The 26159-nt window shown below is 46.6% G+C and overlaps 1 protein-coding gene across 1 annotated transcript in view; it reads left to right on the top strand.

The window, feature by feature from the left end:
* The window catches only part of TRAPPC9 (trafficking protein particle complex 9), a 705809-nt gene that overhangs the window by 390811 nt on the left and 288839 nt on the right, over positions 1–26159 (top strand). The window contains exon 16 of the mRNA XM_033202702.1: positions 25516–25658. Within this exon, the coding sequence (XP_033058593.1) occupies positions 25516–25658 (143 nt within the window). The remainder of the gene's footprint in view (positions 1–25515; positions 25659–26159) is intronic.

Raw genomic sequence — 26159 nt, 5'->3', positions numbered from 1 at the left:
TAATTTGGTGGTCTCGTAGGGAGGCCCTGTAGGATTTACCTTCATGCTTGATGAGAGGTGGGCAGAACACATCACTGAGGGCTGGCTCTTCCCACAGTGTCCACGGTGTGCCTTCTGCAGGCCCCTAGTGAAAGAACAGGAGCCCAGGCGCAGTGGCAGGAACCTTGGAACACTCCCCTTCCTCCAGCAAAGAGTAAGGCTGGGTTGCAGCTCATTGATTTTCCACTTCAGCCAGGAAGGGAGCATTTATTTTTTTAAGTCAGTTGATATGACTCTCCTTGCCAAAAGTTTTAGGGGCCTCATGCCATAGGACCAAACTCTGGGCCTGCAGGCCCCAGCCGTGGGCTTTCGTTCTGGCCCTACCCTCAGTTGGTCCTGTGAACGTGGGGCTTTGCTTTACCTGTATGGGTTTCTGTTTCCATATCTATACAGCAAGAGAGTCCCTGTGCTAGGAGATGAAAGGGATGGGGCCAGTGCCGTCATCGCGGGGAATCAGACGTGGCTATGGGCCTCTGGTTTGCTGTGGGCCTTGGGTTAGATCGGTAACCACCCCTGTAGGCCTGCCTTCCTTCTGCCTCAACTTGTCATGTTTTTTCTTTTGGCAAACATTTCTGGAATTTCTGCTGTGTTCCAGGCACCGAGGTTATAAAGATTAATGACAACTGATTCCTGCCTTCAATGAGAAGGGTGGTAGTGATGAACTAGTTGGACCTGGGAGTAGGGGAGCAGGTGATGGGTGACAGGAAGCAAGCAAGAGCGGCCCTGGGCCTGCTGTTCATGTGGGAGAGGGCATCCTGGGCTCACAGGCACCCTCCCTTCGCGCTGGACCCCGCACTTCCACTAGCTTTGTGACTTTGGGTGAGTCAGTTCAGCTCCCTAAGCCTCAGTCTCCCCCTCTGGGAAGAGCATTGAGACTTGAGAGTTAGAATTTGTGTTTGGGGCTTCAGACAGATAAAAAGCCTGTCCCTCCGCACCCAAGCTACAGCTCCTGGCCTTTCTGAGCCTTGCTCTGCTCATCTGTTCCATGGAGCTCTTGGTCTCCACTTCATGGATGGCTGCAAGCAACCATCTTGCCCACACTTGCTCCAATGTTCCTGGCCTGGCACCTGGCATAGGGCTATTGTCCAGAAATGTTGCCCTCACCCCCTGACTTTCCTACTCTTCCTCCCAAGAGGCAGGCCCTTAAAGAGTTACTGTTTGTTTCTTCCAGAGCTTCCAGTCAGATTGTCTTTATCCCATGTGAGTGTTACCCCGTAGAAGGTAGAGTCACTGTCATCATTGTCATTATCCTCTTTATGACAATTGATTGGACACATTGCGTATGCCAGGCACCGTCCTCACAGCAGCCTTGTGAAGCCACAGTGGTTGGCTGCCTCGTCTTCTAGACAAGGAGATAGGTGTACTCAGGGACCCGCAGCTGTTAATGCAGAGCTGGTATGGACAAGCCCATTATGTCCATCTCCAAAGATGGCATTTCCAGGAGGGGACTTCAGAGAGTCTGCCTATCAGAGGGGCTTTGGGCCAGCCCAGCTTATGCTGGGCCATTCATGAAGATGCAGCCGGCCTGACCAATGCTGCATATGCGTCCTTGTTTGAGCTCTGGCTGGGGCCTGTGGTTGTGGCTGGACCCTGCCTTACTGGCAGCCTGTGACCTGGGCCCTGGTGGCCCTTTGTCTCCTGACCTCGCCATCCACTTCTGCCCCGACCTCTGCTAGGTCATGGAAAGCGGTGTGTGCCTGGAGTCTGGTTGGAGTCTGATCTGGCTTTCTGCTAAGGGTGGTGGTAGAGCCAGCTGGCCTGGGCTCACGTCCCACGTCTGCTGTAAAGAAAGATCCAGCACACCGGCACTTGGGGCTGGCACCCAGCCCCTCAGCACCAACTGGGCGTTGTTGTTCCTGTTGTTCTCCATGTTGTCCTTCAGCAGAGGCTGTGGCTGTGTCTGCTCTCACACAGCCTGCAGAGAAGTGGGCAGAGTTGAGCAGCGGCCGCCAGGCCCAGCCAGCCCACTCTTGTCCCCTTCGTCATGCGTGATGTGTTTTCTTCCCTGTATCCCAAGGCAGTCACTCATTTTCTTCTCCATTCTCTCAGCCTCTCCTCTGGCCCCCAGGGACCCACCTTTCACCCCGCGGGCTGCCATGCCTGGCTCTCCGGTGCCAGCAGGGCCTCCGCAGAGAATGACTTCCATGCCCTTTGCATTTGGGCTCTTATTGCAACCCGGGCTATTCTTAGCACACTCAAATGTGAGCTGTCCCCTGTGTACTGGAGGTGGATTGATTGAGCTTCTGTGTGCATGTTTCCGAAAGGGTCCTCCGCCGAGGAGCATGTGTGTGCGTGTGCGTGCGTGATATGGAAGGAGGCACAGACCGGGCGGGTGACCATCCGCCCTGGAGTCTGAGGAGCTATATTTAGCTCCTCCAACATGCCTGCTGTGAGGCTGTGCCAGGAGAGGCTGGCGGGGCCCAGGCAGTGTTGGGCTAGAATCTCTGGGGAGCTGCAGGCCTCCCTTCCAGGACACCGCACAGACAGACGGTCATAGAAGAGCTTCCACAGAAAGGAACAAGAGCAGTTTGTTGTGGGTTTCACAGGAACCTTTCTAGGCTTTTTCTGTACACATTTCTAGTTCTCAGAACAAGCCTACAGAATAAGTAATATTTGTCCCATTTTATAGATGAAGAAAAGTTGAGTTCCAGAGCGTGAAATAATGTGCCCAGGTTGGTTGCTTGTGGAGCTAAGATATGAACCCAGATCTCAGTTTACATCTTAGGATGAAGGGCCAATTACTAACACTTATAATTTAGAGCAATTATAAAATACGGGGCAATTCTAATTTAGAAAAGGGGTATGAGGCATTGAAGAATAAAGTCTGGATCCTTTATTTAGATTATTTAGATTATTTAGAAAGTGCGAGATGACTGCACTTTCTTGAACGCAGCAGGGCCCAGGTCCACCAAAGCACAAAGTAAGACAGGCATCCAAGAATGGTCTGGGAACCATTTTCTGGAGGAGAAACATCACAGAAGTCTTCCCAGGCTGCAGAGAGCAGGGGCTCCTTTTGGAACCTCCTGCCTTCTAGCCAGAGTGACAGAAGCTGCTGGAGACAAGGAGGAAGGGGCAAGGAAAGGGAGGGAGTCGGCGGCTGTGGGGAGTCTGGGGCGAAGGCCCCTTGGCCTGCCCGCCCTCCCCATCCAGCTCTCTTTCTTGCTATAAAGCCTGAGCTGTAGCCACACTGGGCTCCTTGCCTTTCCTTGCCAAGAAGGCATTGTTGCCCTGTCTCACAGAGGAGAAAACAGGTTTCATGGCCGTCGGCAAAGACCTGGGATAACACACAGAGCGTCCAGCTTCCTGGAAAGAGCTCTCATGCACTGTGGACCGTGCCAAGCACCACTGGAGAGCACAGTGCTGGTGCAAGGCAGGGGATGCCAGTCTCCTCGGGCAAGACCCGTCAGCTCTTATCCAGGTGTTCCTCAGGGAGAAGGGTGGCTTACTGTGTCACAGGAGTCCCATCACCCCCTCCAGATCCAGCCCCACATTAAAAAAGAGTCTCCAGATTCCTTTTTCTTCTGGTTAGAATCCCACCATTCTTTTGAGAAGGACAGCTGATTTATAGAAAGCCAGTGCTGCTAGAATATTAACTAACTTCCAACTGTAGTCTTGGTGATAACTGCTTTTTGTTTTTCTTAGTTACATAGAGTGGTATTGACTCAGAACCACCATTTGGTGAAAGGATGAATAAGGGAATGTAATTGATCTGGAACTGTGCTGCCTTGAGGCTGAGCTGGGCATGTCCTCCTTGGACACTGCGGGTTTCATCTCCCCGGAAGACCTGAGCACCCACTGTCATCTTCCTTAGGATGTGTAATGTTCTCCAAGCAGAAGCAAAGAAACCTGACTTGGGTTTTTTGTTGTTGTTGTTTGTTTTTTCTCCTGCTGAGGTGGAGTCTTGCTCTCTCTCCCAGGATGGAGTGCAGTGGCAAGATCTCAGGTCACTGCAACCTCCGCCTCCCAGGTTCAAGTGATTCTCCTGCCTCAGCTTCCCAAGTAGCTGAGACTGCAGGTGTGCACCACCATACCCAGCTAACTTTTGTATATTTAGTAGAGACGGGGTTTCATCACGTTGGCCAGGATGGTCTCTAGCTCCTGACCTCAGGTGATTGACCCGCCTCAGCCTCCCAAAGTGCTAGGATTACAGGCGTGAGCCACCGCACCCGGCACTTGGGTGTGTTAAACCCAAGGTCCTTGTGCTCATTTAATGCTCACAGTCCCCAGCAGGCAGGTGTGCCACCATCCTCGCTTCGTGTACGTAAGCTGAGGCGCAGAGGGTCAGGTTGTTTGCCCAGGTCTCAGAGCCCATGGAACGGCAACACTGGGCTGGTGTCTGACCTTGGGCCTTCAGACTCCTCACCACCTTCTCCTTTTCCTCTCCGTCTCTGCTGAAGATGGGGTAACCAGAGGCAAGGATTCAAATGAAAGAGGAAGTCAAATGCCTTGGTGATGACTTGGCTCTGGTTTTGGAGGTAAAGTTCTATGCCTTCATTCTGCACCTCATTTTGTTTTCAATCTTAGCAATTCCTCGTAATAACTTATTGACTCTTCACCAATCCTAGTTTACCTTTGGCTTAATTTTTCCAGCTGACGTAGAATATATTACTCATTTGTAAATTATATCAGTTAGCTATTCTTAGTCTTTAGAGTGAATGCGTCTTAGGTGAGAGTAATTAGAAATGCGTATTTAGCACACAAGGGATAATTTCCTCTTTTGCAGCTGTGCATTAGGAAAAATGAAGAGCATCTGCGGGACTATAAGGTTTCCATTTATAATAGGGACTTATTCTCCCTGAGGCGAGAAGCTGTAATCTTCTGAAAGCCCTGCGTATCAGTGCCGAAGGTGTTGCTTTCGTCATTTATGTATTCTGTCCTTAGCATTTACCCACCACCTCCTTTGGGCAGCTTGCCTGGCTCTGTGCTGCACCCTGGGGGCACCATCGTGCCCTGGAGAAACGCTCATGGGTGGGGCCCGAGAGTTAAACAGGTTATAATGCCATTTTTTTACAGTGGTGTCATGGCTGTCTGTTAGCACGGTCTTCAAAGTTGGGCAAGTTTGGAACCAAATTCTGCCGGTGAAGTTGTGGGATTTGTTGGGCAAGTTGCACATCCAAGCCACGGTTTCTTTACTGGACCATGAGAGGCTGTAGGGGAACAGTGGCCAAGGGTGATCGATGTCTTGGGATTGAGTGCCTAAGTAGGATGTCATATCCTAGCCCACTGTGATTTTTTTTTTTCTGTTTTTGATTGTTGTTGTTCGGTTACTTCTGGACCAGCACAGTGTCTGGCACAGGGGGGGCACCCAGCAAATGTTTGTCTAGTAGTCAAGGGGTACGGCTTTTCCTTGGCCTGCTATGAAGCAGAGGAAAGAGGGGATGGCACTGGGGTCATCCTTGGCTTGACCGTCTACCTTGGCACGTCTTCAGGGCGAGTACCAAGGTTTGAGGGCGCCTAGCTGACACTCTGCTGGCACAATGATCTGAGTTTAGAACAACTGCCAGGTATGGGCAGGAATGGGGGGTCTACTTACCGCAGGGTGTGGCTGGAGTCTGACCTGGCTATAGGCAGACCTCATGGTAGAATTCCTTGTACCCAGGCAGTCATGGACAGGTCACACATGGGGCAGGCTCTAGGACTCCGGGCAGGCTGGCAGGGCCACTGGAGGAGAGGGGCAAGGGCTAGGGCCCATGTGACCATGCTTTCCCCATCTCACTGATTAGGGAACTTGCCTGTATCACCCCATTTCCATTGCAGTGGTTCTGAACGTGTGGTCCCTGGACCAGCAGCTTCAGGAACCTGGACTCTTCTTAGAAACACACATTCTCAGTCCTCTGGCTGACCTGTAAATCGGAAACACTGGCATTGGCCCAGCGATCTGGACGTCCAAACAAGCTCCCCTGGTGACCCTACTGCAGGCTGGAGGGCGGAGCCTCTCCTTCGAGAGATGTGCTGTGAATGAATCTCAAGGGTTATGACACTGCCCCATCTGGCCTCAGGGTGGCCGGCTGGGGCTTGGGGTAGCCAGGGTGAAGGGACTGTGCGGGGAAGTCCTTCCCATGGAAGCAGGAAGAATGGAGAACAAGGTTCATCCCTGAAGGTGAGAGGTCTGGGACATGTTACTTCTTGCTCTTTAAGCCTCATTTTCCTCACCTGGAAAATGGGAATAATGGGCTCTTTTCCATAGGATGACTTTGAGGCTTAAACCACGAAATGATTAAAGAAAACTGAATTTAGTGTACAAGAGATGTTTGTTGAGAGGTAGCTTCCTTTCTTTACCCTCTTTTCCAATTGGCCTATGTAAGATATTTTGGAAACTATAAAAAGTGGAAGAGCTTATAGACTAGAAGGAGAAATTCTAGATGCTGGATTCAGCCTTTCTTACTGCACATAGAAGCCAACAGAGAGTTTAGAACAGCGTTTCTCACCAAGTCCTAGCTCCTTAATCTTCATCAGGGAGGCACAGTCGGGGACAGCTGATGTCCATGGAAGAGACGGGACAGGTGGGCCCTGGCTCTTGTTCTGCTAGTCGAGCTGAAAAACAGTTCAGTAGGGAAGTTATTACATTGGTTCCCATGTGAAGACAAAGGGACTGAGTCCCTGAGATGGGAGCTGTTCATCTAGGGCTGCCCAGTGAGAAGGAGCCCGGAGGCACAACTGCTGGCTCAGCAGACAGAAAGTTTCTGTTTTCTGTGTAAATAAGGAGGTTTGCTGGCATGAGAAAGAAGCAAAGACCACAGACTAGAAGAGTCAATGAATAACTGAGAAGATCAGCAGGAGGAAATTCACTCAGGAGCAGCCCCGTGCTGGGAAGGCAGGCACAGGTGAGGGAGGTCAGCTAGGCTCCCTAAAAACTGGGTGTCCTGGGGTAAACTCTGGGACCTTGGCCAAGTCCCAGTTTTCTCAGCTGAAAAAGTAGGAAACTAATGTCCATACCTTGGTCTTTCTCAGGAAGATCAGGAATCTTCTATAAAAAGCAGCCGGAGCCATCCTTGGAGCATGCCTGTATTCAGACAGGTGGCTGCGTCCTTTACACATTTTCAGTGATTGTTTTAAAGTCAAAGACTCTGAAAGACTTGATTTGTTAGTATTTCCCCCAACATTTTATTTTGAAATATCTCAGCTATGAAGTTGAAAAAATTGTATACTGATCATCTATATCCATTTTTATTTTTTCTCTACTTTTTCTCTCTGTGTATGTTTGTACACACACACACACACACACACACACACACTCTCTCTCTCTTTTGGGCCACCAAATGAAAGTAAGTTGCAGACTTTATATTATTTCTCTCCTTAAATAATTTTTACATGCCTCCTAAGAATGATACTTTCCTAAATAACCATTGTCACACCCATGAACTTTGACGTTAGTACAATAGTGTTATGTCATCAACGTTCCATATTCAAACTGCCCCAGTTGTCCTGAATATTGATTTGTTGTACTTCTTTCATTGATAAGAAGCTATAATAGATTTCTGTTTTTGTTTTTTTTGAGACAATCTTGCTCTGTCGCCCAGGCTGGAGTACAGTGGTGCGATCTCGGCTCACTGCAACCTCCACCCCTGGGTTCAAGTGATTCTCCTGCCTTAGCCTCCCGAATAGCTGGGATTACAGGTATGCGCCACCACGCCCAGCTAATTTTTGTATTTTTAGTAGAGATGAGATTTTGCCATGTTGGTCAGGCTGGTCTTGAACTCCTGACCTCAAGTGATCTGCCCGCCTTGGCCTCCCAAAATGCTGGGATTATAGGCATGAACCACTGCGTTTGGCCCAGAAGCTGGAATTAGATTAGATTTAGATGCCATGTTGAGGCCCAGGATGGTGTGATTGCCGTGAGGGCGAGCAAGGCACAAGCGTTCTCCCCATCCCCTGCAGAAGGGGTTGGGTGATGGGCAGGGCTAGGGTGGAACACAGGCCTTGGCCTTGAGTTCAGGGGGATGGTCTGTTGACTGTTGGATCTTAGGCTTCCCAGTTGAAAAACAAAGTTACTGACTTGATTCTTAGCCTCTGTTTAATTCTCACTTTCTGTGGAAAAAATCATTTAATCTTTAATGTTGGGAGGGAGTACTTGCAAAGTCGCTCAGTTTACCTTGCTGTGCAGGTGTACACTGTTTGAACACTTGTACTGATAGCTCATTGTTTCACAGGCCTCTAGTCATTTGGACACTTCACTGTATATGTGTATATTTTTTCCCTGCCAGGTACAGCACGTTGATGGTATTGATTATACATGATTCTCCTAATCTCCCTTCTTCATCAGGGATAGAAACTCTCAGAGAGAGGAGATTCAGAGTGTCTTGTGGGTAGGGCTGGGTCAGGGAGCTCTAGTGGCTGAGGGCTTGTTTTCCTCTTCTGCTATTGCAAGAGATGTTGGGCCTGGTCATTCTTGGAGGTCACAGGGACCATGAGGTCCACCATTTATACTTGGATATTACCTTGACAAAGTAGTTGTCGAAGGTAAATGCCAGCCCCAGCATCAAATGTTTCCATCTTTCCATGGACACCTCTATTGAATGTTTCCACCTTTCCGTGGACACCTCTGTTGAATGTTTCCACCTTTCCGTGGACACCTCTGTTGTATGTTTCCACCTTTCCGTGGACACCTCTGTTGAATGTTTCCACCTTTCCGTGGACACCTCTGTTGAATGTTTCCACCTTTCCGTGGACATCTCTTGACTGTTTCCCCCTTTCCATGGACATCTCTATTGCACTTTACTTGGACCTCCCCATGGCTCAGGACACCTTCCAAGGAGTCCTTTAGTGACTGCCTCACCACCTTCTTGAGGTCATCATAATTGGCTTCCTCTAGACAGTAGGTCATATCCCTGAATGATGTGTGTTGGGATGGCAACATAGAAAACTTGCCAGTGTGCTCCTATTAAGCTCAGAGATGACCGTGCCACTTGATCACTGACCTTGACAGTGTCTGTGGATGTTGGATTATGTTGTGAGCAAGGCCATCACATTTCCCTTTGTTAGAGGGGCAGTCTCCTGGGAAGTAGTGTTGGTGTGCACTGTGGTCATGAGTACCTCCACTAGGCCATGATTGTTGTGGGTAGTCTTGGCTGGGGGGCTTGAGTGGTGAGTAGTTGGTGGTGGGCTGGGCAGTGCTGACAGTCTCGAGGGAGTTTCCATGCTTCTCATTACATATATATGTCTATCAGCAGTGGACGAAGGAAGAGATAATGACTCCTTTGGTTCCCTTCAGGTGAGTCTTAAATTTCTTAAGGAGCTATAGACTCCTCCACATAGTCAGTATTAGAATTGCTCCATTTGATCTTGGTGGGGTCTCGCTCCTGGGAGATTGATATGGGTTTTCCCTTGATGACAAGCCTCCTGTATGCAGCCCTGGCCGTCCCTTTAGAGTTGTGGAGTCATACTAGAACATGCAGACCGTGTAATTGTTCAGCGAAGAGATCGATGAAAAGGGCAATGGAGAGATGATGACTGGCCACTGACAAGTCGTCCAGGGTTGAAAGTAGCCCTGGTGATCAAGTGCCTCATACAGCCCAATCCACATGCTCTGACCGTCACCATCAGTTCTTAGGGATATCGCTAGCACCATAGCAGGAAGGCAGCTACCTAGTGAGCAGAGTGGGCTGGAGAGCTTCCAGCTGTGCCTTCCACAGACATTCATACATTAAGTTTTTTATCAAAACATTGAAGTGAAAATCGAAGAAGAAGTAGTCAAGTGTACTCCATGGCTTAATGACTAGAACACAGGTTTTGAGTTTAAATACAGCTGGCATTTAAACTATTTATTTGTTGTGCACATTAAATCATTCAGTGTTTAAGTTTTCTTACCTATAAAAAGTGGGTAATAATTATATATTATGTTTTTTAAAATCACACAATCCAGGGAAGCACTGAGTATACTGGAAAATCCTCCCACTGTTTATCTGGTATATTTACAGCTCCCAAATGTAAACCTGGCTCCTTACTCCAACCTCATTAATAAGAAAGTGTCCTCTGTGAATCAAGCCTTTCTTATTCTTGTAGCTCTCTTGGGTGAAGCCATAATTGCATCTCTACCATTTGAGTAAATGAACTTCGTGTTTATAGTCCTGGTTAATAGGGCACGTGGCCCCATGCCTATCAGAGAGGCTGTGGACAGTAAAAGTGGATTTGATGGTGCTTCCAGACTCTGAGACTAGAATGTTATTAGCACCTTAATGAAGGTGCAGAAGCATAGGGCTAATGATATCAAAGACGGACTGGCTACCACAGATTTAACACCGGATGGGATCTTATAGATCATTCCACATTGAGCTGAGGATTTGACGATGCAGGATGGGCCCGCTCTCACTCCGTTCCTTCTCCGGCTCCGTACTGAGCTCCCCGTGAGTTACAGGTACCAGGGTGTGAGGATGAAATGCTAGGTGCTCTGTCTCGGGGGACACACAGTCTAGCAGGGACACAGAGCCAGCTGAAGCTGTGACTTGCATCCTGTGGAGGCTCCAAGGAGGGCCTCTCATCAAGCCCTGCTAATGGGAACCATCTAAGCACGTGGATTAGACAGACTCGGCAGATATTGGCACATCTGGCTTCCTACCAAGACCTCTGTGCCCGGCCGCCTCGCTCCCTTTGTGGTGTTTTTGCTTTGACCTTACCCTGGTCTCCGTCATGCCTGACACTGGGTGTTGTTGCATCAGAAGAGGCCGCCGCCCTCTGGATCAGTCGCTGTGTGCTCTGCTTCTGTCTCACCACTTGATTGCCATCTAGACAGCAGTGTGGGTGGAGCCAGGGCCACCTGTCCATCCACGCACACCTTGTGTCAACGCGTTGTTTGCTGAAGGTATTTTCCAGATGTGCTGTTGCTGACCTGTGATGCACAGGACATAGCCTATTTGTTCCCCACAGTACTGTCATCTCCACCCGCTAGAGCGAGGGCCTGACTTGAAGGCCAGCTTGGGATGCAGCCTCAGGGGTGTCAGGCCACGTTCCAGGTGCTGGAGGCCCGTGTGGCCCTGCCCGTGGAGCATGAGTGAGCAGAGGAGAACAAGAGAATGCCGGAACCAACACCCGTGGAATCCTTGCCCTTGGCCAGGCACTGTGGCGAATCTCCTTCTCATTCAATCCTCACAGCAGTCCCGGGCGTCCTTTTTATTCTCCGCTTCTCACATGATGAAAATACACTTTGGTGGGATGGAGACATGGAGGAGATGTCTGGTGACACAGAGACCAGAGAGATTGTGTCTAAGCTGAGGGCAGGGAAGGGAGTACCGGAGGGAGTGTCTTAGTCTTCCGGAATAAGGACTAGGAATTTCCTAGTTGGAGAGAGTGGGTAAGGGCATTCATTTCAGGCATACAGGTGTGAAACAATATAGCTTTCAGCAACTTTTCCACCATGCAGCACGAGGGAAGTTCTGGGGTATGTGTGTGTGTGTGTGTATGTGTTGGAGGTGTGTGTTGGGTGTGTGTGTGTGATGTGCATGTCTGTGTGTGTGGGATGTGTGTGTTGGGTGTGTGGTGTGTGTGTACATGTATGGGGTGTGTCTATGTGTGTGTGTATTGGGTGTGTGTGGCATGTGTGTCTGTATATGTGTGTGGCATGCGTTTGTGTGTGTGTGTGTCGTGCGTTTGTGTGTGTGTGAGGGGGAGGTAAGTGTTTGACCTGAGACAGGAGGTGCAGTAGGGGTGTGATGTGGAAGGGCTGCAAGCGGCTGTGCTGAGGTCTGAACTATAGCTGGGTGATTGGGGCCAGTGATGGTTATCTGTAGGGACAGATGTGGAAATTTGTGTCTTTAATCTTGGCTCTACTGATGAATTCATTTGTTCCAAGTATCTTATCTTCCTTTCTCACTGTTGAATACTGATTGAGTAATAATAATATTAGCTGGTACTTACAGCACTTTTTCCAAACGCCAGGCACTGTTCTCGGTGTTTTAAAAACTAACTGGTTTTGTCTTCCTGATAACCCACACTCGAAAGCTGCTGCCTGAAGAGATCAGATCACTCCCTCAGGGGCCTGGGCAGGAAAGACGATGACGTATGAGCGCGGGCAGACTGCTTTCAGAGCGGGCACTGCTGTTTTATTCTTTGCTGCTTAAGATGCATTTTGTAAAAATTTGAAATACCTCACATGACAAGTGTTTATTAGCAAGAGGGCTGAAAGACTGTATGAAAAAATAATGTGATGGTCACACACTGGGGCCTGTCGGGGGCTGGGGGGCATTAGGAGAAATATCTAATGTAGGTGACAGGTTGATGCATGTGTATACCTATGTAACAAAACTGCACGTTCTGCACATGTGCCCCAGAACTTAAACTGTAATTAAAATAAAAACAAATAATGCGATAGTGATGATTTGTTTCCGTAAACACACACGCAGCACCCTATCTTCCGAGGCGCCCCAGGCATCAGGCGAGGGTCTCTCTGCTAGCTCCTGCGTGCTCTCTGGACAGATGGGCTCCCTGCTCTGAGCTCTGCAGCGTCTCCCTGTGAGCCACGTCTCTTCAGCCCGACTTCTCCCAACTCAGGATTCGTGTGTCACGCTGTCATCACTTGGATGTCCTTGGGAATCTCACACTTACTGTGTCCTAAATCAAAGTCGTGGATCTTCGCACCACACCCTGTCCTCTTGCTCCTCCCCCACTCTCCCCGACTTCAGTAACTGGTAGTGCCTTCTCGTTTCTTTGGTCAAGAATCTAATCTTGAAGAGAACCGTGACTCCCCTTTTCCCTTCCCACTCAGCGTACAGTTGGTCAGCTCTGATGTCTTTATTGGCAGCACACGTGCAGAGCCTGACCATCAGTGTTCACTCCATGCCACCTCCTGAACACGTCCCCATCAGTCTTCACCTGGCAGTGACTTCATCTGCTAGCTTGGCATCTCCTCTTTAGCCTTGTCCCCAGTCTGTCTTCCACGTTACAGCCAGAGTGTTCTTAAAGAAGTCGTTGAGGTCATGCCTTTAGCTAAAAAGTCTTTGAAGGCTTCCCAGCTCCTTCGGAGCACAAGCGTGGGTCCTTTCTGAGCCTGGTGTGCCTGTATGGTCTGGCTCCGGCTGCCTCTGCTCTCTCCACAGCCCCACCACGTGGCCCCTCGTAGCCAGTGTTTGTCCAGTGATGGATGCGTTGGGCATTCAATTCCCCTGTATAGCCCAGTCATGTGGAAAGGGCCACTGGAGATTAATTGGTCCAAGTCCATATTACACAGATGGGAAAGTTGATACCAAGAAAGGAAAAGTGACTTTCTTGAGTCTACACCTAGGCTTGAAGGGGGAGCTGTGACCAGACTCCAGGATTCTCCTGCAGGGGTTCTCAGTTTACCGCCTTGTCTGGTGTTGGCGGTGGGCTCACGTGGAGCAAGGCATTGAAAGACATTTCTTCAGGCCAATTCCTGGTGAAGTCACAATGCCCCTTCCTGTATCAGTGGCCTTCAGTGTGGTTAGCCTGGCAATTGTGGCTTTTGGGCTCAGATGCACCTGAGCTCTGTGGTTTACTAGCTATGGGAACTGGAGCAGTGTACCTTACCTTGCTGAGCGACAGTTGCTATTCAAGGCCTTCCTGTCGGATAGGATGGGGAAGTCCCGAGAGAGACCCAGTGTGTGCAGCTCCCAGCATTCTGTCTGGTAGGAGCTGGCCACCCAACACACACTGTTGTTAGGGTTGCTTCTTGCTGACCTGCTAGCAGTTTCTAGCCCTCTGCAGTTACTTAGTTTGGCATCCTTGCTGTGGGTCCCCACCAACTTCCTGCATGCGTAACACCTTAGTGTCTCCTCTCGAGCTGATTTCAGTCATACAGCTTCAGAAGGATATAGCATTCCTTTCTCTAAGCCAGAAGTCTGTTGAAGTGCCTGGCTCTCAAGTACATTTCTAGAATATTGAAGATCAGCAGTATTTAATAGTCCACATCCTATGGCCAGAGAGTGTTTCTCATAACTAAATGAGTACAAATGGAAAATGTTCTAATTGCTTATGGCTTGTAACAGCGAATTAATGTAAGGACAGTTCTGCTGATTCCTAACAAATCTCTGCTGTCTAATTTTATGCTGATTGTATTTCAGTTTTACTAAATTTATTAAACTCATCCCTTCCACAGTTTACCCTCCTCCAGCTGTGTATACAGGAGGAGAAAAACTGTGAGCATCTTGACTGCACCATTTAGCACCAAGTCCAGGGCAGCCTCATGGTGCGGCATCTGTGAAACTGGTCTTCCTTTGGGAAGCCAGGCCTGCTTCTTCAGGGCAGCGCCAGCTTTCTGCTCACAGTCTCATTCTTTGTCTCCTTAGCTTTTCTCTGAAAGACAGCATAGGGCTGCTGGAAGAGCAAGACCTTCGGACTCAGGCCTGGCTTTGAGCTTTGTGGCAAGGCTATTTATTGCCCTAAGCTTTCAATAGTAGTGAGCTTTTTAGGTAGTAACACCTGTGTAGCATTGTGGTAGGACTTAAAGTTCCTGAAGTGCTGCTCACAGTGCCTGGAGCACAGTATGAGCCTACTAAGTGTCAGCTTTCTCCTTTCTCTGAGATTTGTTGTGAAGATGCTGTCATTTGGTTAAACAGAATGCATGTGGGGCACCTGCTCTTCCAGACACCTAGGTATGGAACATGGTCTCTGCCTGCAGGGAGCTTTTATTCTGTTGAAGGATCCAAGCACTTGTGCTGCAGTGTGGTAAGTCAGAGGCAGGCCAAGTGCTCTCTGCTGTTTATTGAGGAGGTGCAGCCAGCCTGGGCTTTGCAGGGTCACAGAGACTCCCTGGGTGATGTGAGTTGTCCACAGAAACCCAATAACCAAGGAAGAATTTGTCAGTGGGAAGAGGGTAGGGTGAAGCGGAGGGAGAAATCTTTGTAAAGCCAGGTTATGGAGTCTGGAAAAAAATATGTTTATTAATAAGACTATCCATCCATCCATTTAATGGACATTGATACATAGTTAATGTATAAATCATCTTCAAATGTAATTCTACTTAGCAAGCATTTATTGAATAGTTGCTTTGTGCCAAGTCCTGTGTTGGGTACAAACACACACTTGAGAAAATTAACAAAGCCAAAAATTAATTCTTTCAAAATATTAATAAAGTTGATAATTCCCTAGCAGGTGTGTCAACAAAAGAGAGAAACACTGTTAACATCTGGAATGAAAGAGGGACATACTATGGATCTTACAGACATGAAAAGGTTAATAAGAGAACATAATGGGTCGGGTGCAGTGACTCGCGCCTGTAATCCCAGCACTTTGGGAGGCCGAAGCAGGTGGATCACTTGAGGTCAGGAGTTCAAGACCAGCCTGACCAACGTGGTGAAACCACATCTCTACTAAAAATGCAAAAATTAACAGGATATGGTGGCACACCCCTGTAATCCCAGCTATTCAGGAGGCTGAGGCAGGAGAATCGGTTGAACCAAGGAGGTGGAGGTTGCAGTAAGCTCAGATCGCGTCCCCGCACTCCAGTCTGGGTGACAGAGCGACACTCTGTCTCAAAAGAAAAAGAACATTATGGAGAGTTGTGTTTCAATACGTTTGACAACTTGGATGGAATGGACAAATTTTGTATTCTAACTTTTTGGAGATTTCCCTGGATGAAAATTTATCTTAAATGAAATTTTTGTCCTTTGATGTTTAGTGCTTTTTGTGTCTTCTGTGAGATCTCTTTTCCTGTCCCAAGACTGCAAAGATATTCCATGTCTTCTTCTAGACATTCTAGGTGTTATATGTTTAGATGTATGACCCATCTCAAAATAATGTGTGGTCAATGCTGAGATTTGTTTGTTTCTACACATTTTTGTCCAGTTGCTCCACCATTGTTTGTAGAAAAGGTAAATTTTATCATTGAATTGCCTTAGCTTTTGGTAAAAAATAAATTACCTGTGTCACTGTGGGTTTATTTTTGGAATCTTTATTCTCATCTATTGATTTACTAGTCCTGGCCAGTGCAATAGTCCAAGAAAGAAAATTTAAATGGCATAGATTTTGGAAATGAAGAAGCAAAACTGTCTTTATCTGCCGACATGATTTTATACAAGGGGTAATCTCCTTAGTGTAGAAAACCTCCCAGGAATTTGGACGAAAAAGACAGGTCAACTGAAAAAATAGGGAAATGATATGAATGTGTAATTCATGAAAAAGGCATGAAAATGCACCAAGTTTATGGAAAGGTGTTCAACTTTTCTAATAATGAGAAAAATGTAAAATGAAACTACACTGAGATTCTTATCTGTCAGACTGTCAAAAAGCCAAAAGTTGAACAATAGACCTTATTTTCAAGGCTTTGAGAAAAGAAGTGCTCTCTCAAGCATGGCTGTTAACATGTGAAATGGGTAGTATCCATTAAAATGACAAGATTTGCTTTTTGACCCAGAAATCTCCCTTGAAAAATATATCTTTCAGAAATATCTTCATATATAGAAAGTGACTTCTGTTTGTGGTTATTTATTATAACATTATTCATAATAACAAAATATTGAAAACAACCAAAACTCCAATATATAGGGGCTGTTTAAATGAGCTATAGCGCATCTGTTCTATGGAATGGCACACATGTCTGCAAATAACCTGCAAAGAATATTCTCTAAAGGATGCTGTGTCTGTACGAAGTAAAAATTTTCAGGATCTGTTAAGTGAAAGTTAACAAACCATAAGGCATACGAAGGTGGACAGCATGTGTAATTTATTTATTGCAAGGTGGTGCTAGGTGGAGGAGGATGGTGGGGAGGAAAAAGGTTTTACATTTGTATTTTCTTGTATCTGTGTAAATAAATCTATGTAAATACATGTGGACACATTAAAGAAAACCAATAAAAGTGGTTGTAGGGGATGGGAGAGGACAGTGGTCCGGACGTGGTGACAGAGGTGGGAGCAAACTATCTCAGCACCGACCATTTTATATCACTTACATTTTAAACGATCGACTACACTTCTTATTGACAAAGTATGTAACTCCAGATGTGATGGGTGCTCTAGCAGTGTAGAAGCAGAGTGTCCATGTGGTATATGTTAGAGACTGGCAGAGTTTCTTTGGAGATGCTGGAAAGGCTTCTCAGAGAAGGTGAAATTTGGCTGGAGCATAAGTCCAGGTAGGAAATAGTGGCCCTCTGTGCTGCTGTGGTCTATGGCATTGAGCTCATCACCCTGGCAGTTAGGTTGGGGGTCCCAGGTTCTGTCTGGCCTCAACTGTCTGACTCAGTGCTCTCCTTAGTACCCTAAACCAGACTTTCAACTTGGTCTTCTAACAGTCCCTAGACATACCCCCTCCTCTGGACCTTGCGTCCTAACTCTTCTCAGTCACCACGGGACTCCTGGGCCTCTTGGCTGGAAGCTGTTTTGATGGCTGCTGTTGTTCAAACCCATGCCTGCACTGCTGTGGATGGATCACTTAATTTGTAGTTACTTGGCATCTTTAAGGCATCATTAACACTGAAGAAAGACTTTGGCTGAAAGTGCTAATTAACTGGAAAGTAATGGTATGGCTTTCATTTGTGAGTTTCATTGACCTTAAGTAAACCGTTGTGCTGGCCTCTTGGGGAATGAGCCCCAGCCTTTGGTCTTCAATGTTTGGCTTATTAAGTGGATCACATCACAGCTATTAATTTTATGTCATATTATAGAAACAGAGCAGAAGGAAATCTGTGGTGATAGGTTCAACTGAGGTCTTTAAATCTTAGAGATCTACTTCATATACATTTAAATTGGCTGACATACATATGAGGGTGATTGTTTTTCTCTGACAATAGTCTTTAGTTACACTGGAAGTCGTGGAACATTAGGAAAATAAGAATAACTGTTCATATAAGAGCTAGTCAAAACCTCAGGCAACATCTGGCATGACCTTCAGGTTTTAAGGTGAAACTGAGTACTAGAAAAGTGATGTGACTTCTCCCAGGTCATGTGAAGCTTTAATTATGGTGAATAATAACCTCACTGCTGTTTCTTCTGATGCAGAACCCGGGACTCTTAAGTCTCCATCTGAAGCCTCTTCGAGGGCCTCACATTCGCTCTTAGACATGGCCAGTCCCACATCAATGTGGCCCACACTGTGACTTGGAGTCTTCCATAATGTTTACAAGTGATTGTATGCCTATTAATGGTCAGGATCAATTTCAAAAATCAACTTTACTGAGTATAATTTGCATTCTATAAAATGCAGCCTCATTAACCATACAGTTTGATGAATTGTGACAAATATATACCTCATGTAACCACCACCACCACCACCACCACCACCAAGATATAGAATATTTTTATTGCCCTCCATGGTTTCTCTGACCCCTTTGCAGCTAACCATCTCCTGCCCCTAACTCCAGGCAACTACTCATCTCCTTCTTGCTACCAAAGGCTGAGCTTTTCTAGTATCTCATATACACACAACCAGTGGTGTGCACTCTTGTGTGTCTGGCTTCTTTCTTTCAGAATAAGGTGTTTTGGATTCTTCCATGTTGTGTATGTATGAGTAATATGCTCCATTCTTTTTCAGAGTAGTATTTCATTTTATGAATTTACTACAATTTGTTATTCGGTCATCTACCTCATGTTGGACATGGAGGTTATTTCCAGTTTGGTATTATTATGAATAAAGTCTGTGGACATTTACGTACATGTTTTGTGTAGATACGTGTTTTTCTTTTTCTTGGTAGGAGTTGCTTTGCTGAGTAATATGTTAATTGTAGGTTTAAGCTTGGGAGGATTTACCTAGCTATTTTTTCAAGAGGATTTTACTATTTTATAGTACCACCAGCAATTTCTGAGAGTTCCAGTAGATTTCTTAGGATGTTTTTGGCACATGATTATGTTGTCTGCAAACAAAGACAATTTTACCTCTTCCTTTCCAACATGTATGCACTTTGTTTCTTGACGTATTGAACTTGCTAGGATCTCAAGTACAATGCTTACAAAAATTATTACAGCTACATCTTTGCCTTAATCTGGATTTTAGGTGCAAAACATTCCCTTGCTTATCATTAAGTATGGTTTTGACTCTAGGTTTTTCATGGGTGTATTTCATAGAATGAGGATGTTCCTTTCCATGCCTAGTTTGCTGAGAGCTTTTAAAAAACTATAAATGGGTTTTGAATTTTGTCAACTGTTGTTTCTGAAGCTGTTGATCATTCGGCTTTTCTTTTTGTTGCCTGCCAATAGCCTATTCATATGGTGAATGACATTGATTGATTTTTGAAGATTAAACCAACCTTGCGCTATTGATGGCCATGATGTATTACCCATTTTATATTTTGCTGAACTTGATTCATTAGTACTTTAAAAATAATTTTTACATTTAAAATCGTGAGGGATATAGGCCTCATGAATAGTTTTCTTGGAAGTTTTCTATCTGATTTTGATATTTGAGTAATATTGGTCTCATAAAAAGATTGGGAAAGTTTTCTCCTTTTTTCTAACGGCTAAAAATGTTTATTATATAAAATTGATATTCTTTCTAATTTAAATATTTGTTAGAATTCAGCTGAGAGACCATCTGAGCTTGGGGTTTCTTTTGGGAGTATATTCTTGTTTGCTCGTTTGTTTGTTTTTGGAGACAGAGTCTTGCTGACACCCAGGCTGGAGTAAAGTGGTGTGATCTTGGCTCACTGCAACCTCCGCTTCCCGGGTTGAAATGATTCTCATTCCTCAGCCTCCTGAGTAGCTGTGATTACAGGCCTGCTCCACTAAGCCCAGCTGATTTGTGTACTTTTAGTAGAGTTGGGCTTTCGCCATGTTGGCCAGGCTATCTTAGTCTCTTGGGCTCAAGTGATCTGCCTCTGCTCAGACTCCCAAACTGCTGGGATTACAGGCATGAGCCACAATGCCTGACCATCTTTTGGAAGTATATTCTTGATTATGAATCCAATGTCTTCAATTGGCATGAGGCTCTTCAGATTTTCTGTTTCTCCTTAATTCCTTTTGGTAATGTGTGACCATTTTGTCTAAGTTGTTGCATCTATTGGCACAAAATTGTTGACACTCTTCCCTGATTGTCTTTTTAATGTCTGTAGGATTTGTACCGATAATCATTTTCATTCCTGATGTTGGTGATTTGTTTTTCTCTTCTCTTTTTCCTTGACCAACTTAACTTAGAGGATTGTCACATTTATTGATACTTTCAAGAAGTAGGTTTAAAGATAGTTGGCTTTTTTTCTGGTATTTATCCATTTTCAATTTGATAATTGTCCAATCCTGTCTTCCTTACTGGTTTGTTGTTCCTTCCTCTACAACTCCTACCCACCTGGCACCTGTAGTCCTTTTTTCCTCCTGTATTCTCATATATCGTAATACACTTATCCATGACATAGCATGTAACAGTTTACTCAGAGGCCTCAAGGCTTGTTTCTTTTACTAGAGTCAGGTGCGCCAAGGGTGGCACTGTGCCTTCTTCCTCTCAGGTGCCATAGTCCCTGGGACATAGTAGACAGGGTTAGTGAGCGAATTATTGCATGGGTGAATGAATGCTATTCTAAACAGTTTGCCTGAATGGCAAGAGAGTGGGCTGTGCAGGTACGTTGCTCTGCATTCAGTTCCTGCCTATGCTGCTTCCTGGGTGCTCCGAGCCTCATTGATGAAAACAGCACTTCCCTTATGGGGCTCTCATGACTGTTGCAGTTGGGGGCGTAGGTCACTCAGTGCAGCACTTGGTGTGGAGTAGGTGCCTTTAATACAAGATACCCACTGACAGGCCATTCATGTTAGCTGGAATACTAAGTTGTGTGCCTAGAAAATAAACATTTTGGTTGTAGTCCCTTGTTTATGAATGATTTCTGTAATAGTCTTCTGTCAAAGCAAGGATTGAAAACTACTCTCAGACAGGAACGTCTTATGAAGTCTCTTGGGTTGAGGAAAAAAGGGCTTGGACATCCTGTGTCTTTCCACTTCCCAGCTCCCCTTATGCTCTGATTGTTCTGATTATCAGTAAGACTATATATATACACACACACACACACACACACACACACGACCTTATATATAATATTCTAATTTTAAAAGACTGAGGAGGCCTTTTTTTGTTATTTCTGGTTTTTGTTTGTATCTCAAAGAGGTAAGGCAGTGACACTGAACTTCAGAAAACTTTTCGATGTGGTTAGACTCTGTGTCCCCACCCAAATCTCATCTTGAATTTTAATCCCCATAATCCCCACATGTCGAGGGAGGGACCTGGTGGGAGGTGATTGGATTATGGGGGCGGTATCCCCCATGCTATTCTCATGATAGTGAGTTCTCATGAGATCTGATGGTTTTATAAGTGTTTGACTGTTCCTCCTTCATACACTCGTTCACTTTCTCCTGCTGCCATGTAAGACATGCTTCTTCCCCTTCTGCCATGATTCTACGTTTCCTGAGGCCTCCCCAGCTGTGCAGAACTGTGAGTCAATTAAACATCTTTTCTTTATAAATTACCCAGTCTCAGGCAGTTCTTTACAGCAGTGTGAGAATGGACTAATACACCTTTTCTGTGCTTAATTTTGTTAAATTAGACATTTCCCCTCATAATTCTATCTTTTTTGTGGTTTTCTACAGAGTAAAGAAGCAGTGAATTCCCAGAAAGTGGAAACACAGACTGTTTCTTCTTGGTGATGTGCTACTTTGACAGTTGTCTCTGTGTACTTTTTGTTCATTCCCCAGGTGATTTACTTGACATCACTCTCTGTAGGTGACTTTTAAGTTTACCTTAAAAAAAAAACCAAAAAGCCAGTGTGACATTTGTTGTTACCTCACAGATTTTGGCTTTTCACAGCCATTACTGGGAGTTTGTTTATTTCCATGACCACTGTGCCTGCAGTTTGAGGAAGATGCTGCATACATGTGAGGCAGTTGGTTAGTTGGTTGGCTTCATTTATTTATTCTTTAATTTATTCATACATTGACTCACTCAGCATTTACTGAACTTTCTGAGATCAGGGACGACATCTTCTTCATCTTGTACTGAGCACAGATCCCTGTACTTAGAAGATACCCAGGAAGTGTTAGAAAAGAGGAATGAAAAAATAGATCAAACAGGTGAAAGTCACTTGAACTCTGAAAGTTTTGACAGAAAGATTTATTGAGTGTGTGTGTGTGTCGAGACTCACCTTCTGTTGATGACAAGGGGCAATTTAAGAGGTCTAAGACACATTCACAAGAAATCAGCCACCCTTTGGAGATGACAGGGCGGTGCTTGGGAGTAAGGGGAATGAAAAAAGGATTTGGGATTTTGGTGAGGCCAAAATGTGATCCTTGAATATTTTTAAAAATCTGTATTTTACTGAGCCATTTGTAAGTAAGGGGAAGGGGTGGCTTTATTTGGGCTGTCAAGGAGGAGTAATATTTACACAGGTGGAGAGAATCAGTGAAGGTATTTCTCTGGCAGTACAGATATTGAAGGGAACCTGTCAATATGTAGTCATGAAAGACACCTTGAGGAGTGGTGAGAGGGGATCTGGAATAGTGAGCTTTAAAAATGAGACTTGAAGGACTCAAATAGAAATTTCTCCAAAGAAGATACATAAATGGACCATGAGCACATAAAAAGATGCTCCACATTACTAGTCACCAGAGAAATGCAAATCAAAACCACAGTGAGATATCCCTTCATGCCCCTTAGGATGGCCGTTATCACAAAAACAGAAAATAGCAAATGTGTGGTAAGGATGTGGGAAAATAGGAACCCTGTGCACTACTGGTGGGAATGTAAAATGGTGCAGCCACTGTGCAAAACAACATGGTGGCTCCTTAAAAAGGTACATACAGAATACCCACACGATTCAGAAATTCCTCTTCTGGGCATATACCCTGAAGAACTGAAAGCAGGGTCATGGCATTGTCCAACCATAGCAGCACTGTTCACAAGAGCCAAGGGGTAGGAGCAACCCAGGTGCCCACTGACAGATGAATGGATGAGTAAGATGCAGTGCATACATGTAACAGAATATTAGTCTTTAAAAAGAGGAAATTCTGACCCACGATTCAACACAGATGAATCTCAAGGACATGATGCTGAGTGAAATCCGCCACTCACAAACGGACAAGTACTGTAGGATTCCACTCATGCAAGGTGCCTAGAGTGTCAAATTCAAGAAGACAAAAAGTAGCATGGTGGGTGCCAGGGCCTAGGAGAAGGGAGACCATGTTTAATGGGTTCAGAGGGTCAGTTTGGGAAGATTCAAAAGTTTTGGGGATGGAAATGGATGATGGAGATGGTTGATAAACAGAATGATTGTGCTTAACACCACTGAACTGTGTACTTAGAATTGTTAAAATGATAACTTTCATGTTATGCATTCTTTGCCACTTTACAAGAATATGAAACAAAACCTAGAAGAAACGGGACTGAAACTCGTTTCCTCCGATTCTAAGCCATGTTGCCTCAGGGTGTCAGATGGGTACGTTGCAGGGGAGAAAGGAATTTATTTAATGAGCGACTTCTTGTTCTGTCACTGTGTTTCCTCATCACATCTGCACTCTAGTGAGATACGTATTAGTGATTGTCCCTGTTTAACAGTTGAGAAGCTTTGATTTTTTTTTTTTTTTTTTTTTTGCGTTTTGCTTATGCTTTTGGTGTCATATCTGTGAAACCTTTGCCTAATCCAAGGTCGTGAAGATTTGTTCCTATGTTTTCCTCTGAGTTTTATCTGCAAATCTTTGATGTAAAGGTCCACATAGTAAGTATTTTAAGCTTTGCCAGCCGCATATGGTCACTGTTGCATATTCTTCTCTGGTTTTGTTTTGTTTTGTTTTACAAGCTGTAAAAAAAATGTAAAAACTGTTCTTAGCTCTCAGGCCACACAAAAACAGGCAGTGGCCAGATTTGGCCCATGGGCCGGATCTGCTGTATCTGCTGCTTCAGGACGGTCCTGGGGAAGGCGGGGTCCTTCAGTCCAGAGGCGAACCTGGTTGAACTTCTTGTTTCTATGGTTACTTTGGGTGCCCCCAGGCTCCACAGTCCTCTGATGTTACCCTGTACTCGGGGATGCAGAGAAGCTGTCATGTTCCCCTTCCATCCCCAGCCGTCCTGCATGCAGCACCACCCCCATGGGGGGGTCTCCGCATACCTCTGTTCCTTGCCTCTCACTGGGTGCCACTGGGCCCCAGCAGGAGCACATGGGCAGTCCCTGCTGTGTAGCACCCTGCCCCTCCTGAAATGCCTCAGTTGCCTGGTGAAGTCATCTCTTGGATGGATTCCAGGAAGCATCCTGAATGTGGAGTTTGTCAGCTTTTACTCACTGTCAGCCCAAGTGACCCTACCTTCTGGATAGAAGCACCCCCACCCCACCTGTCACCTCATTTTGTGTTGAAACGATGCTCACACAACATTTTATGTTGAAATGATGCTCTCTCCAAAATGCCGTGTTAGGCCAGGCGTGGTGGCTCACGCCTGTAATCCGAGCACTTTGGGAGGCCGAGGCAGGTGGATCACCTGAGGTCAGGAGTTTGAGACCAGCCTGGCCAACATGGTGAAACCCCATCTCTACTAAAATACAAAAATGAGCTGGGCGTTGTGGCATGCATCTGTAATCCCTCGGAGGCTGAGGCAGGAGAACTGCTTGAACCTGGGAGGCGGAGGTTGCAGTAAGCCAATTTCATGCCACTGCCTCCTGCTTGGGCGACAGAGTGAGACTCCATCTCCAAAAATACAAAATAAAATAAAATAAAGCTGTATTTAACCACAGAGTAAGTTTTGGAAGCCCTTTCCGTTTGCACGTACAGGCTGAGAATTGTGTACACTCTGGGGCATCACAGGAAAGACAATGCCCGCCAGGGGTGTAAGATGGTGCCCGCCGGGGGTGTGAATCGGTGCCCGCCGGGGGTGTAAGACGGTGCCCGCCGGGGGTGTGAGTCGGTGCCTGCTGGGGGTGTGAGTTGGTGCCCGCCAGGGATGTAAGACAGTGCCCGCCGGGGGTGTGAGTCGGTGCCCGCCAGGGGTGTAAGATGGTGCCCGCCGGGGGTGTGAGTTGGTGCCTGCCGGGGGTGTGAGTTGGTGCCCGCCAGGGATGTAAGACAGTGCCCGCCGGGGGTGTGAGTCGGTGCCCACCAGGGGTGTAAGATGGTGCCCACCGGGGGTGTGAGTCGATGCCTGCTGGGGGTGTGAGTCGGTGCCTGCCAGGGGTGTAAGATGGTGCCCACCGGGGGTGTGAGTCGATGCCCACCGGGGGTGTGAGTCGGTGCCTGCGGGGGTGTGAGTTGGTGCCCGCCAAAGATGTAAGACAGTGCCCACCGGGGGTGTGAGTCAGTGCCCGCCAGGGGTGTAAGATGGTGCCCGCCGGGGGTGTGAGTCGATGCCTGCCGGGGGTGTGAGTTGGTGCCCGCTGGGGGTGTAAGATGGTGCCCACCCGGGGGTGTGAGTTGGTGCCCACCGGGGGTGTAAGATGGTGCCCACCGGGGGTGTGAGTTGGTGCCCGCCAGGGGTGTAAGATGGTGCCCGCCGGGGGTGTGAGTCGGCCAATGCTGATGACTTGACTAGTTGGGATTATCTTCAGACTCTTCCTAAGCGAAGCCGCTTGCCTCCTGGTGGATCAAGCTAGAGAGTTACTAACATGTGTATGTGTTTTTTGTTTCTTTTTTTTAAACATCTTTTAGACCCTGGAAGCTATCCTGAATTTCAAATACTCTGGAGGCCCGGGCCGCACTGAAGGATATTACAGGAGCCTCTCCCTGGGGCTGCATATAGAAGTCGAGCCGTCTGTGTTTCTCACCCGAGTCAGTACTCTCCCAGCAACCAGGTAAATGTCTTACTGCCACACAGCAGTCTTGTTCTAGAGTCTCAGCAGCACCGCGTTTAGAATCCTGACCTCAGTGTGTTTTTGTCCTGCCTCCCGTTAGATCCGTGCCATTGGGCCAAGTTGCTTAGCCTCTCTGGGATGCAGGCTTTTCATTAGGAAACCAGGTGTTACGTGAGAACTGCCTCTCAGGTGGTCGTAAGTGAATGGGCTTTACATATCATGCCATGCCGTAATAATAATGCTGATGATGGCAGCATTCCTGTGTGTGGTTCTCACTGTGCACACACACTTCCCGCTCAGCCTGGCATGGCGCCATTCTGGCTTGCCTCTCCTGTTAGTGGGGGCTCAGTGGATAGCACATGTCTTAGGAACTCCTGGACAAGTCCAGCATCTGTTCTGCGTCACTCCTGGCATCCCCGTAGGATGGGCACTTTGTGGAGCTCCCAGCCGTCTGGGCCTCAGGTCGTTTCTGCCTAGGAGGCCCTTCTCATACGAAGGCTT

Source organism: Trachypithecus francoisi, unplaced genomic scaffold, assembly GCF_009764315.1.
Source record: "Trachypithecus francoisi isolate TF-2019V2 unplaced genomic scaffold, Tfra_2.0 Lachesis_group7, whole genome shotgun sequence".
NCBI lineage: Eukaryota > Metazoa > Chordata > Mammalia > Primates > Cercopithecidae > Trachypithecus > Trachypithecus francoisi.
This window is presented reverse-complemented; position numbering and strand designations above follow the sequence as displayed.